Source organism: Neophocaena asiaeorientalis, unplaced genomic scaffold (genome assembly GCF_003031525.2).
Source record: "Neophocaena asiaeorientalis asiaeorientalis breed wild unplaced genomic scaffold, Neophocaena_asiaeorientalis_V1.1 scaffold469, whole genome shotgun sequence".
Lineage (NCBI taxonomy): Eukaryota > Metazoa > Chordata > Mammalia > Artiodactyla > Phocoenidae > Neophocaena > Neophocaena asiaeorientalis.
This window is the reverse complement of record NW_020172691.1, coordinates 1,158,850-1,171,496: the sequence shown is the minus strand read 5'-3', so window position 1 is coordinate 1,171,496 and position 12,647 is coordinate 1,158,850. Positions and strand designations below refer to the sequence as shown.

The window sequence follows — 12,647 nt, the reverse complement described above, 5'->3', positions numbered from 1 at the left end:
GGCGGCGTCTCCGGTGGAGGCCCGCCCCGCCCCGCCATCACTGTGAACGGCCTCGGCTCAGCCCTCGGGATGGCGCCTTTGGCATCGGAACGGCAGTCCTGCGCGGCAAGGCTGCGGTGGCGGAGCCTCGAGGAGGGGACCCGTTCTCAGTGGTGCTTGTGAGGAGGGTCTGGTACCCGACTCTGCTGCCTGCCTGGCTGAGTCACTCGTGTGACAGGTGCATTTACTTTGTACGTCTCCGCTCGCCCCGGGCTCAGGCCGCAGCCCACCCCGCTTAGTTGTGGGTGCCTGCTTTGTCTACAAGGGAGTCACGCTGACAGGTGACAGTATTTTATAGAGAGGTGATGAAAATTTATAAATTTCATAGACGGACTTCATTTATTTTTAGACTGTATGACGAATACACAGTAAACTAAAGAGAAAAGGAAGAAAGGAAAGTGAGGGGAAACCCTCCCGCCTGTTCAAGGGCACAGCGGCACTGGCCCAGGGCCCTCCTGCCCACCCTGCTGGGGTGACACCTGCTCCACCCGAGCGGCCACGGTGGTGCTTGGGAAGGGATGCGCTGGGGGTGGCCGGGCAGGAGGGCTGCTCCCTGAGGCTCCGAGGTGCCCGGTAGGGTTCTCGGTCCCTCGAGCACAGCACCTGTGACCAGTCCTGGGTCCCTGGGTGGGGCAATGTTGTCTGTGTGCCTCCCGAGAAGCTCTCGGTCCCCCGAAAGGGCCAACGTCGGCCAAAGGTGGGCGCCCCAGCGAGGGCTGAGCATGGGCAGTCGGAGCCCCATCCTCAGGTGTTTGCCACCCAGGCGGCACCCGTCAAGGAGCACGGGAGGGTGGGCCTCTGTGTGGTGGCCTAACGTGAGCCTTCCCCGGCCTGGCCGACTCCACATACCCTTCAGAGGTGGACGCCACGGGTCCTCCGCCTGCCCTTGAGTGGGGTCAGTGTGGTGGCCGAGGCCCGGCCCCGCTTCCTGACCCCCGGGACGCAGGCCACAAGGGTCAGAGCGGGCCAGTGCGCTGCCTGCAGCCACCTCTACACTGTGTGGGGCAGCAATCAGGCTAGAGACGGAGCCTTCCTCCTGTGACCGCCCGCCCTGCCCCCCTTCCCCCCAGGTCGGTGCTCCCAGTGCACGACGGTGCTGTCCTGACCCCCGGCCCCCGGCCTCTCCAAGAGGCTCCCCTCCCCGTGTCAGGAACACAGGGCTCCCGAGAAAGCTACGGCGCTGCCAGCGGAGCCCCCATCTGAACAAAGGACACTGTACACAAACACTGCAGTCACTTCGGGAGGACCACCGCGCCGCGTCTGTCCTCTGCACGCACGCGCAAGCACCAGGGGACGGACGACCCGCGCAGGGCCTGCCCCACAGCGGGGCCCAGCTCGGCCTCTCCACACCCACCCTCCGGTCCCAGCCTGAGCGCCGCCGCTGACGCCAGCCACGGGAGTAGGGCGCCGGCTGGCGTGCGTGGGGAGCGGCCCTGCGGGAGCCCCACCGCTGCTGCCGACGCGGGTGCTCCAGGTCTGACGGCTGCTGTCGCTTTGCTCAGGAAAACCTAACAACTAGGACAGCCTCCAGTCAGGGGATGCGTTCTCCGTTCAGCTATGAATCGTGACCTATTTAAGAACCACCACCACCCCCCCCCTCCAACTGCCCTTATTTATCCTGCCAGCCGGCCCGTCTACAGTTAGGACTGTTTGTTCTCATTTACACATCCATCCACGCTGGCTCACGCATCCCTGCCTTGGTTTGTAACGGAGACGGGCTTTGCTTTCTTGTTCTGGTAGCCTATGTTTCAGTTGGGGCGCTGGCTCCACCCCCTCTTCCCAAGGGAACCCCACTGCACTGCGTTTCCACCTCTAGACGCTGTAATAAAATACCTGTTTTCACTTGAACCTGGTCTGGTGGCAGTGTTTCTTCCCGACCGTGACACGGCAAGGTCCTGGAGCGCAAAGAGGGTCCCGGGCCGTGACAGCCATCCCCAGTTGGGGAGGACGGTCACTCCCAGCAGAAGCCCCACCTGCTCCGGGAGGCAGGCCCTGTGACCACAGCAGACAGTGAGCCCCACCTCAGGGAGGCCCAGCCCCTCCTTCAGGGCCAACACCTGACTAGGTCAGGCCCACTCAGGGTGGGCCTCCTCCTTGACTAACTGAAACCGACTGCTTGGGTACTTTTCACAACACCAACAAAACCCTTCCCGAAGTCCCGCCTGCACTCGGAGGGAGGCCTGTGAGCCCCAGAGGCCCTGTGGGCTGGGCCCCAGCCTCCCTACCTTTCCTGGCTCTGGGTTCTAGGCCTCCTCTCCTCTGTTCCTACTGGGCACTTAAACCTTGAACCTGGGCAGGGCTTCACTTCCCTCAGGACCCCGCTGTGACTCTGCGGGACCGGCAGCCTGCGGAGGACAGGGGTCCCTCTGCATTCACTGCACCGCCGTCCCGTGTGAAAAAGAGGTACCTTTATTTGAACAGCAAAACTGGCCACCCGAAAGGCGCACCTTCCAGCTCTGCCCAGAGGCGTCCGGCCGGGGCCTGCCCCTTCAGCAGGAGAATTCACAGCAGCCCCAGCATGGGCCCACGCCCTTCACAGCATCACCTAATGTTGTACATTCAGCCTGCACAGGGCAGGAGAGTTGCACCAGCCTCAGGCACCTGCCAGGCCTGGATGGACGCACCCAGGGGGCTGGGCACAGCTCCTGGGAGGGGACACCTGTCCCCTGGCAGCAGCATGTGGCACTGAGGTGCCAAACCAGTCCAGTGGGTCCCAGAGCATCCAGAAGGGGCTTGCTGGGTTGTTTCTTCAAAAAGGCAGCCCCTGCGGGTCCTGGGGCTTTTAAAATCTGTAAACCAAGACACCTCCCACGACAAATCCAGGCTTGGCCGAGAAACCGGGGACCCAGGGAGGGTTCATCCAGCCCCCAGCAGGAAAGCTGAGGAGCCCCACACCCAGACTCATGCCTTCAGGCCGCTCAGCTGGAACCTGGCCTCCTCGGATATGCCGAATTCGACGCAGAGCAGCCATCCACTCCTGACACTGCTCCTCACTGCAACACTCAAAGTGATACTTTCTCTCTGGGTCCTCTAGAAAGCCTGCGGAAGGAGTAGCCCCCATCTGTCCCCGCTCGCTCCCACCTCCCCCCACACCCAGCCCTCAACTTCCTCTTGCCATTGTCCACGACTGTCCCCTTTCCAGCCCCAGGCCGCCTGGGCCCACTGCTTCCCACCAGCTGGGCGTCGGTTGAACTGTGTCCCCCAAAAGATGTATGTTCGAGTCTTAAAAAACATGAGACATTTCCCAGGACTATGAATCTATCCGGATGTGGAAGCACTGCAGGTCTAAGCAGTTACAAGCAGTTGAGCTGAAGTCACGCTGCACTAGGGTGAGCCTCTAATCCAACAGGACTGGTGTTCTTAAGAAAAGTGAAACCTGGACACGACCACACAAGGGAGAAGATCCCATGAAAAGGAAGGCAAAGGTGGAGTGAAAACGGTCGCCAGCGACCCCCCAGAAGCCGGGAGAGAGATCATGGGGGCAGATTCTCCTTCAGAAGGAACCAGCCATGCCAACACTCTTGATGTCACACTTCTTGCCCCCCAGGACCGGGAGAAATAAATTTCTGCTGTTTAAGCCCCCTAGTCTGTGGCACTCTTGCAGCCTCCCCAGAAGACTAGTTAGTAGCTCCGTCTTCACCTGCAGACCCCACCCTCTCAAGACGACCCAGGAGAATCCTCCCAGTCCCCCAGCACAGGGCCCTGATCCCAGGAGAAATGAAACAATTACAGCGAGGCATCCACCCCAGAGGGCAGCGCTCCCCAACAAGACAAGGGCGGTCTCTGGGGTAATGCGCTCGGCCTGGGCCCCCACCCAGAGGAGCCAGCGCGAGTGGGGCTGCCCGGGACACTGGACTCAGCTTCTGGGGACTCAGGCGGGGCCGCGCCGGGGTGGAGCGGGGCGGAAGGGGGTCAAGTAGCCTCGCCCCAGGCCGCACTCACTGATGGAGAAGCCGCTGGGCTCTTCCTGTAACAAGGCGGGCTCGCGCGGGTTCCGCGGCTGCCCACCCCCGCCCCCCGGCCACCCTGCCGCCCGGCCGCTCACCGCTGCCCTTCTTGGGGCCCCGCATGCCCAGCTCAGCTGCCATCTCGGCCGGCTGCCGGGACAGCGCCTGCAGCTCCTTCTCGTTATAGCGCATGGCGCCGCTGGGACCCAGAACGCGGAGCGCTGGGCCGCGCCCTCCGGGCCGCCGTCCTCACTCGCGCCGCTGCCGGCGCTAAAAGAGTCCCACGGCGTCGTCCCGGAAGCGCGGCCGGAGCTACCACGCCTGCGCGCTCCCGGGCCGCTCAGCCTGTCCTACACCGGCGAGTGGCAGAAGCGTCCCGGGGGCCGCCGGGGCCGAGTAGAGCCCTCGTGGAGCGCACAGAGCAGTAGGCGAGATGGACGGTTGTCATGTAACCAGGCAACAAGGTGGACCCGGGGTGGAAACGATAAAGCACCCCCACGACCTATAGCGCTCAGTACTCAAGAAAACAGGCGGATGGGAGTGGGAGACGAGAAGCAACTCGCTATCCCGCGAGAACTGGCTCCGCGCGAGTTTGGCCGACCATGACAGTGAGAGCCAGTGCGCACGCGCGCTTCGGTTTCCGGCCTGCGCTTCTGCTGCGCGCTGTCCTCCAGCCTCCGAAGCGTCTATCCCGCGCCGCTGGGCGGGCCGGGCATGCGCACACGGAAGACCCCGCCCCGCTTGCCCTTGGAAGTGCTTCCTTAGCCCGCGGCGCGCATGTGCAGAACGAAGTCGGCGCGGCGGCAGAGGTAGTGGACGAACAGGCGACGGCGGTGCGGCCGCGGGTGAGAGTTAAGAGCCGCGGGGGGCTAGGGCGGCGACCGCGAGGGGCTCCCTGGAAGGGAGTGGTCTAGGGGCGCCTCGGCAGGGGCGCGGGCTGGGGGCGGGCGCCGGCTCCCCGCCCGCGCCCGGCGCTGGGCAGGCCCGACCCCCACACCCCCGCCCTCTAGGAGCTCCGGCTGCAAAGGCCCATTGGGTCGGGTGGCGGCTCCCGTGGTCCGGGGCGCCTTCCCTGCGCCCGAGGACTCGTCCGTTGGCTTGCTGGCTCTGTGGTCCGGGACTCACCTGGATAGGGGTGACGACGGCCCCAGTTCCAGGCCCACCGAGTGGAAAGGAAGGTCGGGAGGCGGAGCGCCCGGCACCGCGCCCGAGGCCACCAGAGCCCGTTAGCTGGGCCCGTTTCGCAAGCGAAGCCCCGAGGTTAAGTGACTTCCCCGCCTGTCAGTCTAGGTTTCTTATACCATTCTTCCTCCTGCCCCCCAAAGCTCATTAACTTCTTCACCTTTCCTATTCGCCTGATTTTCTTTGCTTGTTGTTAAACCTTTGTACTCAAAGCGTTTTCACCTCACACGCCTAGCGGTTGTATTTTCCCACAGGTTGAAACAAATGGATGTCTTTTTTCCTTTCCCCCGTGGAAACTTCCCTCTCAAAGCTGTCATCCTCCTGCTCCGGTCGGGACTGGAGCCCCACCTTTCAGCTGAGTAGCTGTCCTAGAACCTGCTGTCCGGGCTCCCCTGGGCTGGCTTGTTTTCATCTACTCCCCTTTCTTTCTTCCATCAGAGCTCATCAGGTTGCTTTTGAAGAAGTCGACTCTTTTTTTTTTTTTTTTCGGTACGCGGGCCTTTCACTTTTGTGGCCTCTCCCGTTGCGGAGCGGACGCGCAGGCTCAGCAGCCATGGCTCACGGGCCCAGCCGCTCCGCGGCATGTGGGATCTTCCCGGGCCGGGGCACGAACCCGCGTCCCCTGCATCGGCAGGCGGACTCGCAACCACTGCGCCACCAGGGAAGCCCTCGACTCATTTTTTTATATTGAGCTCTCGGTTAGCTGAAAACGGCTTTATTTACCCTCACAGGCAGAAGGGTGGGTGTAAAGTTCCAGATCAAAAGCCCCCGGTGGGAACTGTGAAAGCATTGCCCGTCTTAGGAGTTCCCTGCTGTCCTGAAGGGTCTCGTCCCGTTCTGGTTTCCGACCTCTTGTTTCTGATTTTCTTTCTGTCGAGTAGAAACTTTAGGTTTTCATTAGTGCTGTGAAATTTCATGGTCTCTTCGTTTGAGAGTGTTTTTTTTTGGTTTTGTCTGAAAATTAGGTTCTTTCAGTCCTGGGGTATTTTCTTTTATTTCATAGGTTATTCCTTTGATGACATTGTCCACGTTTGTTCTTTTTAATTGTTATTTTATGTGGGTCTGTAGTTGATTTACGACATCGTGTTAGTTTCAGGCGTACAGTAAAGTGATTTATACACATACATGTGTTCGCTCTTTTTCAGGTTATTTTCGCATATAGGTCATTGCAGAGCATTGAGCACAGTTCCCTGTGTTATGCAGGAGGTCCGTATTGATTATCTTTTTTTTGAATATATTTATTTTATTTATTTATTTATTTTTGGCTGTGTCGGGTCTTTGTTGCTGCGCACGGGCTTTCTCTAGTTGTGGCGAGCAGGGGCTACTCTTGCGCTGCGCGGGCTTCTTGTCATGGCAGCTTCTCTTGTTGAGGAGCACGGGCTCTAGGTGCGCAGGCTTCAGTAGTTGTGGCTCACGGGCTCAGTAGTTGTGGCTCGCGGGCTGTTAGAGCGCAGGCTCAGTAGTTGTGGCGCACGGGCTTAGCTGCTCCGCGGCACGTGGGATCCTCCCGGAGCGGGGCACGAACCCGTGTCCCCTGCATGGGCAGGCGGACTCTCAACCACTGTGCCACCAGGGAAGCCCTGGTTATCTATTTTACATAGAGTGGTGTGTCCGCGTTTCGTTCTGTTTTCAGTTTGTGATTTCTAGGTTCTTGTTTTGCCTCTTTATTATTTTGCTGTTTTTGTTGTTCATTTTCCCGTTCTTCGTTATGAAAGCCGCCTTCGACTCTTACGTTCAAGCGCTCGTATTCATTGTTTTGTCAGGTTCATCACGTATTTACTTTTAAAGGTTTATTTTTTTTTTAAACTTTATTTGTTTATTTATTTAGGCTGCACCAGGTCTTAGTTGTGGCGTGCGGACTCTTAGTTGCAGCATGTGGGATCTAGTTCCCCGACCAGGGATGGAACCCCGGCCCCCTGCATTGGGAGCGTGGAGTCTTACCCGCTGGACCACCAGGGAAGTCTCAGGGTTCGTCTGGTTTTAATTCACCGTGCTCACCTTTGGCACCTGTTCTAGTTTCACGATGTGGTAACGTCTCCTGTCATCCTGGAGGACGTTAACATCTTCTATTGATGTTTCCACCAGGTTTCTTTTTTGTCTGATACACACGTTTCCTTGCGTCTGTTTATGTTGTTACCAGTCTGCATGGAGAGTAGTGCTTCTCATCTAGCGAGCTCAGTGGGCCTGGCAGAGTGCTGGGGTTTGGGGAGTGTGGGGGGCCCCCACCCGTCAGTGTTTGAGAATACTGTCTCTGGTGCGCTCTTCCCAGAAAAGACTCCTGATCTCCCCTGGGCTGGGAGCACCAGCTAGGTCTCCTGCCTGCTGGACACAGACCAGGGGAAGGGGTGTTGCCTGCTTAGTGGGTAGGTTTTTTGTTGTCTTTTTTTTTTGGCTGCATCAGGTCTTCGTTGCTGCGCGGGCTTTCTCTAGTTGCGGTGAGCGGGGGCTACTCTTCGTTGCGGTGCGTGGGCTTCTCATTGCAGTGGCTTCTCCTGTTGTGGAGCAGGGGCTCTGGGTACGCGGGCTTCAGTAGTTGTGGCTCGCGGGCTCTAGAACGCAGGCTCAGTAGTTGTGGCGCACAGGCTTAGTTGCTCCACGGCATGTGGGAACTTCCCAGACCAGGGCTCGAACCCATGTCCCCCGCATTGGCCGGCGGATTCTTAACCACTGCGCCACCTAGCAGATGGGTTTTGATGGACCTGCCCCCTTTTCTCTTTGGCCTCATCTCAGTCTCTGATAGCTACTGGCACTCACGGTAACGTGGTGAGTGATTTAAGTACTTGCTTGCGTTTGGGTTTCCTGAGCCAGTCGGATCCTTTCCACAGGTGCTCTCACGACACCTGTGGCGCGTACTCCCGGCTAGGACAAGAGCTTGTTCTGGCTGCTTGAGGAGAAACTGGGCTCCCCCCAAACTGACTGGAACTCTTGGCTCTGGTAGTGTTTGGCGTTTACCGGTTGGCGGCTCTGGGTGGACTTGGCGTGAAATAAAAAGTCTAGTCCTGGGATTCTGCAGCCTCACCATATGTGAGGTTTTTGTAAACTCATCGAGTCCCACTGCCGGTCGATGGCACAGCTGGCTGGTGCCTGGACCGTTAGTTTCCTGTGGTCGGTGCAGCAAACCACCACCGACTTAGTGGCTTAAACGACCTAAGTTCATGATGCAGCTCTGGAGGTCAGGAGTTCATTGTGAGTCTCACTGAGCTTTATTTCTTCCGGAGCCTCCAGGGGAGCATCAGTTCCGCCTTTTCCAGCTTCTAGAGGCGCCGCCTCCCTGGCTCCCGGCCCCTCCTCCATCCTCACAGCCAGCAGCGCAGCGTCTCCCGTCTCTCTCTGCCTCTGACCCTCCCGCCTCCCTCTTATAAGGACCCTGGGATGACACTAGGCCCCTTGTGGAATCCAGGGTCCTTCCCTTCTCAGGGGCCTTAACTTAACCCCACCTGCAAAGTCTCCTCTGCCCCGTGAGGTGACACGTCCAGGAACCCTTGAGATGAGATGGGACCATCTTTGGCAAGGGTCATAGTCACTCCTGGGCCCCATCCCTGTGAATTTACCCCAACAGAGACAAGATGCCAGGGGCCTGGGGCCAACGTTGACCAGTGGGAAAGGGAGTGTAAGATGAGAGAGGTTCCTGGAGGTTGGGTCTGAGCTGAGCCTGAAGGAGGGTGGGAAACAGTGGCTGGGCTGGAAGAGACATCAAGGGCTCGGGAGAGCCCTCCTCAGCCGCGAACGAGCCGTGAACATCTTGTGCGTTAGGCAGTGGCGGGGGGATAGGTTGGTAGATGTGTTCCTTGTTTCCAGCAAATGTACAGCTGAGCCAGAGAAGCAGAATTTAGGCTGAGAGAAGTAAGTGTAAGACAATCAGAAAGGGAATTCAGAGGAGGGAGTGAACAGCATGGGCTTGGGTGGTCTGGGGAGGCTTCTTGGAGGAGGTGAGACTAATTAGTGAGACCTTGGTCTCATTTTGCCCTTTGCCATTTCGGGTCCTTGGGTCTTTGCACTCCTCAGGCTGGGAGGACTTCCTCAGTCCACCCACAAGGTCACCTGGAGATGCCCTGTTTCTCCTTCTTCCTCATTTCCATGTGCCTGGCCCATAGTGGACCCTCGGCCACTGGAAGAGACTTGGTAAAGCGTGGGCATGAGGCTGAGAGCTGCGAGAGCGGGGTGGGGGATGAGGCTGAACCAGGAGGGCGAGGCCTCCTGCGCAGCCTCACAGCCGCCCCTTGGCCTCCACAGGTTTCCTCTCTGATCTGGTAGAGCCCCAGGGTCCTCACCATGGACTTCCAGCATCGCCCCGGAGGCAAGACCGGGAGTGGGGGCGTGGCCTCCTCCTCTGAGAGCAACCGGGACCGTAGGGAGCGCCTCCGGCAGCTGGCCCTGGAAACCATCGACATCAACAAGGTACACGTGCCCTCCCACCACCTGTGCCCACCCTGCACCAGGGAGCTTCACCTGGAGTGGCAGCTCTCAGTGTCCACCAGAGGCCGGCTGCTGTTCGTAGCCCCACGTTTGAAGGGTCTGTTACCACAGGAAGCTATACTTAGCCAGAGGTGTGGGGAGTCGCCAGTGGTGGGGGCCCTGATGGCACCACGGGCAGCGAAAGCAGCTTATCTGTACAGAGCTGTAGGGAGACAGGCCTCCGCCTCGGCCCTGGGGATACGTATGTGGGTCCCCCTGGGCGCTGTGGGGTGTGCACAGCATCCCTGCCCTGCCCCCGTGCCAGATGCCAGGAGCTCCCCAGTCACAGTGGCCACAGATGTCCCCATATGTCGCTCAGCGTCCCTTGGGGGGCGGAATCACCTCCGGTGAGACCCCAGGGATAGGGATTCCACTGACCGCAGGAGACTGGGTTCCATGACCACTTGACCTCTGTGGTCCTGGGATGCTGTACACATTTCAGCCCACACCTGAGTGGGAGGAAGAGGAGGTGATACAGATGATGGGGGCCCCCCTGGTTTACACCAGCTGAGCATCGGGGATTTATCCTGGTGTCCAGTGTGAGCAGGGAGCAGACTCAAGGTTTTCGCGAATAACTGACTAAGGGTTTCTCAGCTTGGAGGTGCGGCCGGGTCATTTCCTGGGGCGTGGGGGCCGTCACGGGCGCTGTTGGGTGTGGAGCAGCACCCTCACCTCCACACTTGATGCCAGGAGCCCCCAACTCGTGACAACGACTGACGTCCCCAGACATTGCCCAGTGGACCCTGGAGGCAGAGTCGCCCTCGAGGTGCCCCTTGGTGTTCAGTGTAAGGTCCTCTTAGACTCTGAAACGCCCTGAGGTGTGTCGAGCCCGCACCATGTGCCGGACGCTCCCAAAGCCCCTCACAGGCCTGGCCTGGGAGGTCAGTTCTGTTACTCTTCCCATTTTCCAGATGAGGAAACAGAGTTGAGGGTGGGATTGTCATCGCCAATGACGACACGGTCTCTGGGCGGTGGAGTGGGGACCTGAACCCCTGCCGTCTGCTCTGCGCCTCTTGAGTGGTCACCAGTTGGTCCTGGAGCCCCTGCCCCACTCACGGGATAGGCAGAGACGGGGTCTCCTAGGGCCTCGGGTTGGCCCGCTTGCTTCTCTGCCCGCGTCCGGCTGTGCTGCGGCACGAGGAGTGCTGGCCTGGTCGGCGCCATGGAGATGGATGAGCAGCGGTGCTGTTTCGGCTGTGCCTCCTGGACCCCAGGCTGCCGAGGACGTGGGGCCAGGGCTCCCGGAGGACCCTTCCCCGGAGCTTGCCGCAGGGGCGCGTGGTCAGCCCCAGCCCCACCCAGTGGACTCTGCGGTGCTGCCTTGGGGGCTCCTGCTTGTCCTCTGCGCCCCCTCCCCCGCCGCGAGCGTTTGCCCTGAAGAGAGTGGTGTTCTCTCAGCACCTTCCAGGGGCAGCCGTGCTTCTCTCACGCCCGTGCGGGGTCCCCAGGGCCCCTCCCACCGCATAACAAGCGTGTTTCCCTCCGCAGGACCCGTATTTCATGAAGAACCATCTGGGCTCCTACGAGTGCAAGCTGTGCCTGACGCTGCACAACAATGAGGTGCGGCCCCGCCCCGCCCCGCCCCACCCCACCTGTGCTGCTGTGGACTTGCTGAGTCCTTCAGTACCGGTGGCACCGTTGCCACAGATGTGTATCTGGGAACGTGGGGACACCCTGGGACGTTCCACGTCAGGATCGGGGTCGTGAAGTCTAGCCGGTGTGGCTCTAGTTTGCGCCTTTGAAGCAGGCGAGAGTCTGATGCTCCCTCACGCTGGGCCCCTCTCCTGGCATGAGTAGGTCCCTTTGTCCCTTTTCTCGTGTGGAGGATGTGCTTTGTTTCTGGTGGTTGCCAGCCCCGGACGGCAGCACTGAATTGAACAGCCTGATACGGGAGGGTCTCCCCGCGGCATTGGGGCTGCTCATCCTCCGGGGAGGACCGTCCTGGGCGTGCTGTCCCCGGGGGTCAGAAACCGCCCCCACCACCGGCCCTCGTTGAGAACCACTGATTCGCGTGTCTCATCCCTGGGGCATCGTGGAGATGGAATCACATGATCACTCCCGGGTTTCCCCACCACTTCCAAGCAGTGTCCACAGCCCACACTGCACCCCAGCAGCTGCAAGACTGCCCGCGTCGCACCCTCCGGAGGCCTGCCTCACCCCCGGCTTTTGGGGGTCTCGTTCCCCTGTGTGCAGACCCACTAGCGCTCATCTACTCAGCAGCGATTGGGTGCCTACCGGCACCTCCCCACTTGCTTTGCCCTGAGCTGTGCGTCCCTCTCCCGTTCTAGGGGAGTTACCTCGCGCACACCCAAGGGAAAAAGCATCAGACCAACTTGTGAGTACCTCACGCCCCTTCCCATACCCGGCGCTCACCCCCACCAGAGCTGTCACCTCACTTGACCCCCGTCCCCCCTGACCTCGAAGCTCCAAGGTTGGCTGGGGCAGGGCGGGGGGGTGGCACTCCTGGCACCTGGGCCTATGGCCTTGGCGGCCTGTGTGGAGGGGCCTCAGCCCCATGTCCATCCCACCTGCAGGGCCCGGCGAGCAGCCAAGGAGGCCAAGGAGGCCCCCGCCCAGCCGGCGCCAGAGAAGGTCAAGGTGGAGGTGAAGAAGTTCGTGAAGATCGGCCGCCCGGGCTACAAAGGTAAGGATGCTCTGTGGCCTTGGCGGGCAGCCCCACACCCACACCCACACCATCCGCCTCTGGGGAGTGTCTCCACTCGCTTCCTGTCAGAGGGCTTTCTTCCCGGGGGGCCGGGACCCGCCTTCCCACCGTGAACTTTCACACACATGCCGGAGGAAGGGCAGTGTCATTATTCTTTACGCTCCTAGCAAAGGTGGGTGAGCTTGTGGGACGTGAGCGCGGGCCCTGGTGTGGCTCTCTCCTCTGGCCACGGAACTGGGTGCTGGCTCTTCACCTGAGGAGAAAGGAAGGGGAGGGGGAGGGTCTGCGCGTGCAGCAGCGCCTGTGTCGCCTGGTTCGGAAAGCCAGTCAGGCGGCCCAGCTGGAGCACAGGGGATACC

General features: G+C 60.3%; 2 protein-coding genes across 3 annotated transcripts in view; one reads left to right on the top strand and one right to left on the bottom strand.

Annotated features, from left to right (window-relative positions):
- Positions 1-1,878: 1,878 nt before the first annotated feature.
- PLEKHJ1 (pleckstrin homology domain containing J1) lies at positions 1,879-4,201 on the bottom strand. Its single transcript, XM_024739993.1, is given in 4 exon segments — positions 1,879-1,934; positions 2,935-3,078; positions 3,982-4,013; positions 4,015-4,201. Coding segments are annotated over 4 exon segments (396 nt in total). The 5' UTR covers positions 4,179-4,201.
- A 479-nt stretch (positions 4,202-4,680) lies between these two features.
- SF3A2 (splicing factor 3a subunit 2) overlaps positions 4,681-12,647 on the top strand; it is a 10,325-nt gene continuing 2,358 nt past the window's right edge. The window contains exons 1-5 of one of the 2 annotated variants that reach the window (XM_024740021.1): positions 4,681-4,795; positions 9,402-9,566; positions 11,112-11,183; positions 11,912-11,958; positions 12,158-12,267. In XM_024740021.1, the coding sequence (XP_024595789.1) occupies positions 9,441-9,566; positions 11,112-11,183; positions 11,912-11,958; positions 12,158-12,267 (355 nt within the window). In that variant the 5' untranslated portion in view covers positions 4,681-4,795; positions 9,402-9,440. Of the gene's footprint in view, positions 4,832-9,401; positions 9,567-11,111; positions 11,184-11,911; positions 11,959-12,157; positions 12,268-12,647 lie in introns of both variants that reach the window. The other variant, XM_024740020.1, reaches the window with a different exon arrangement.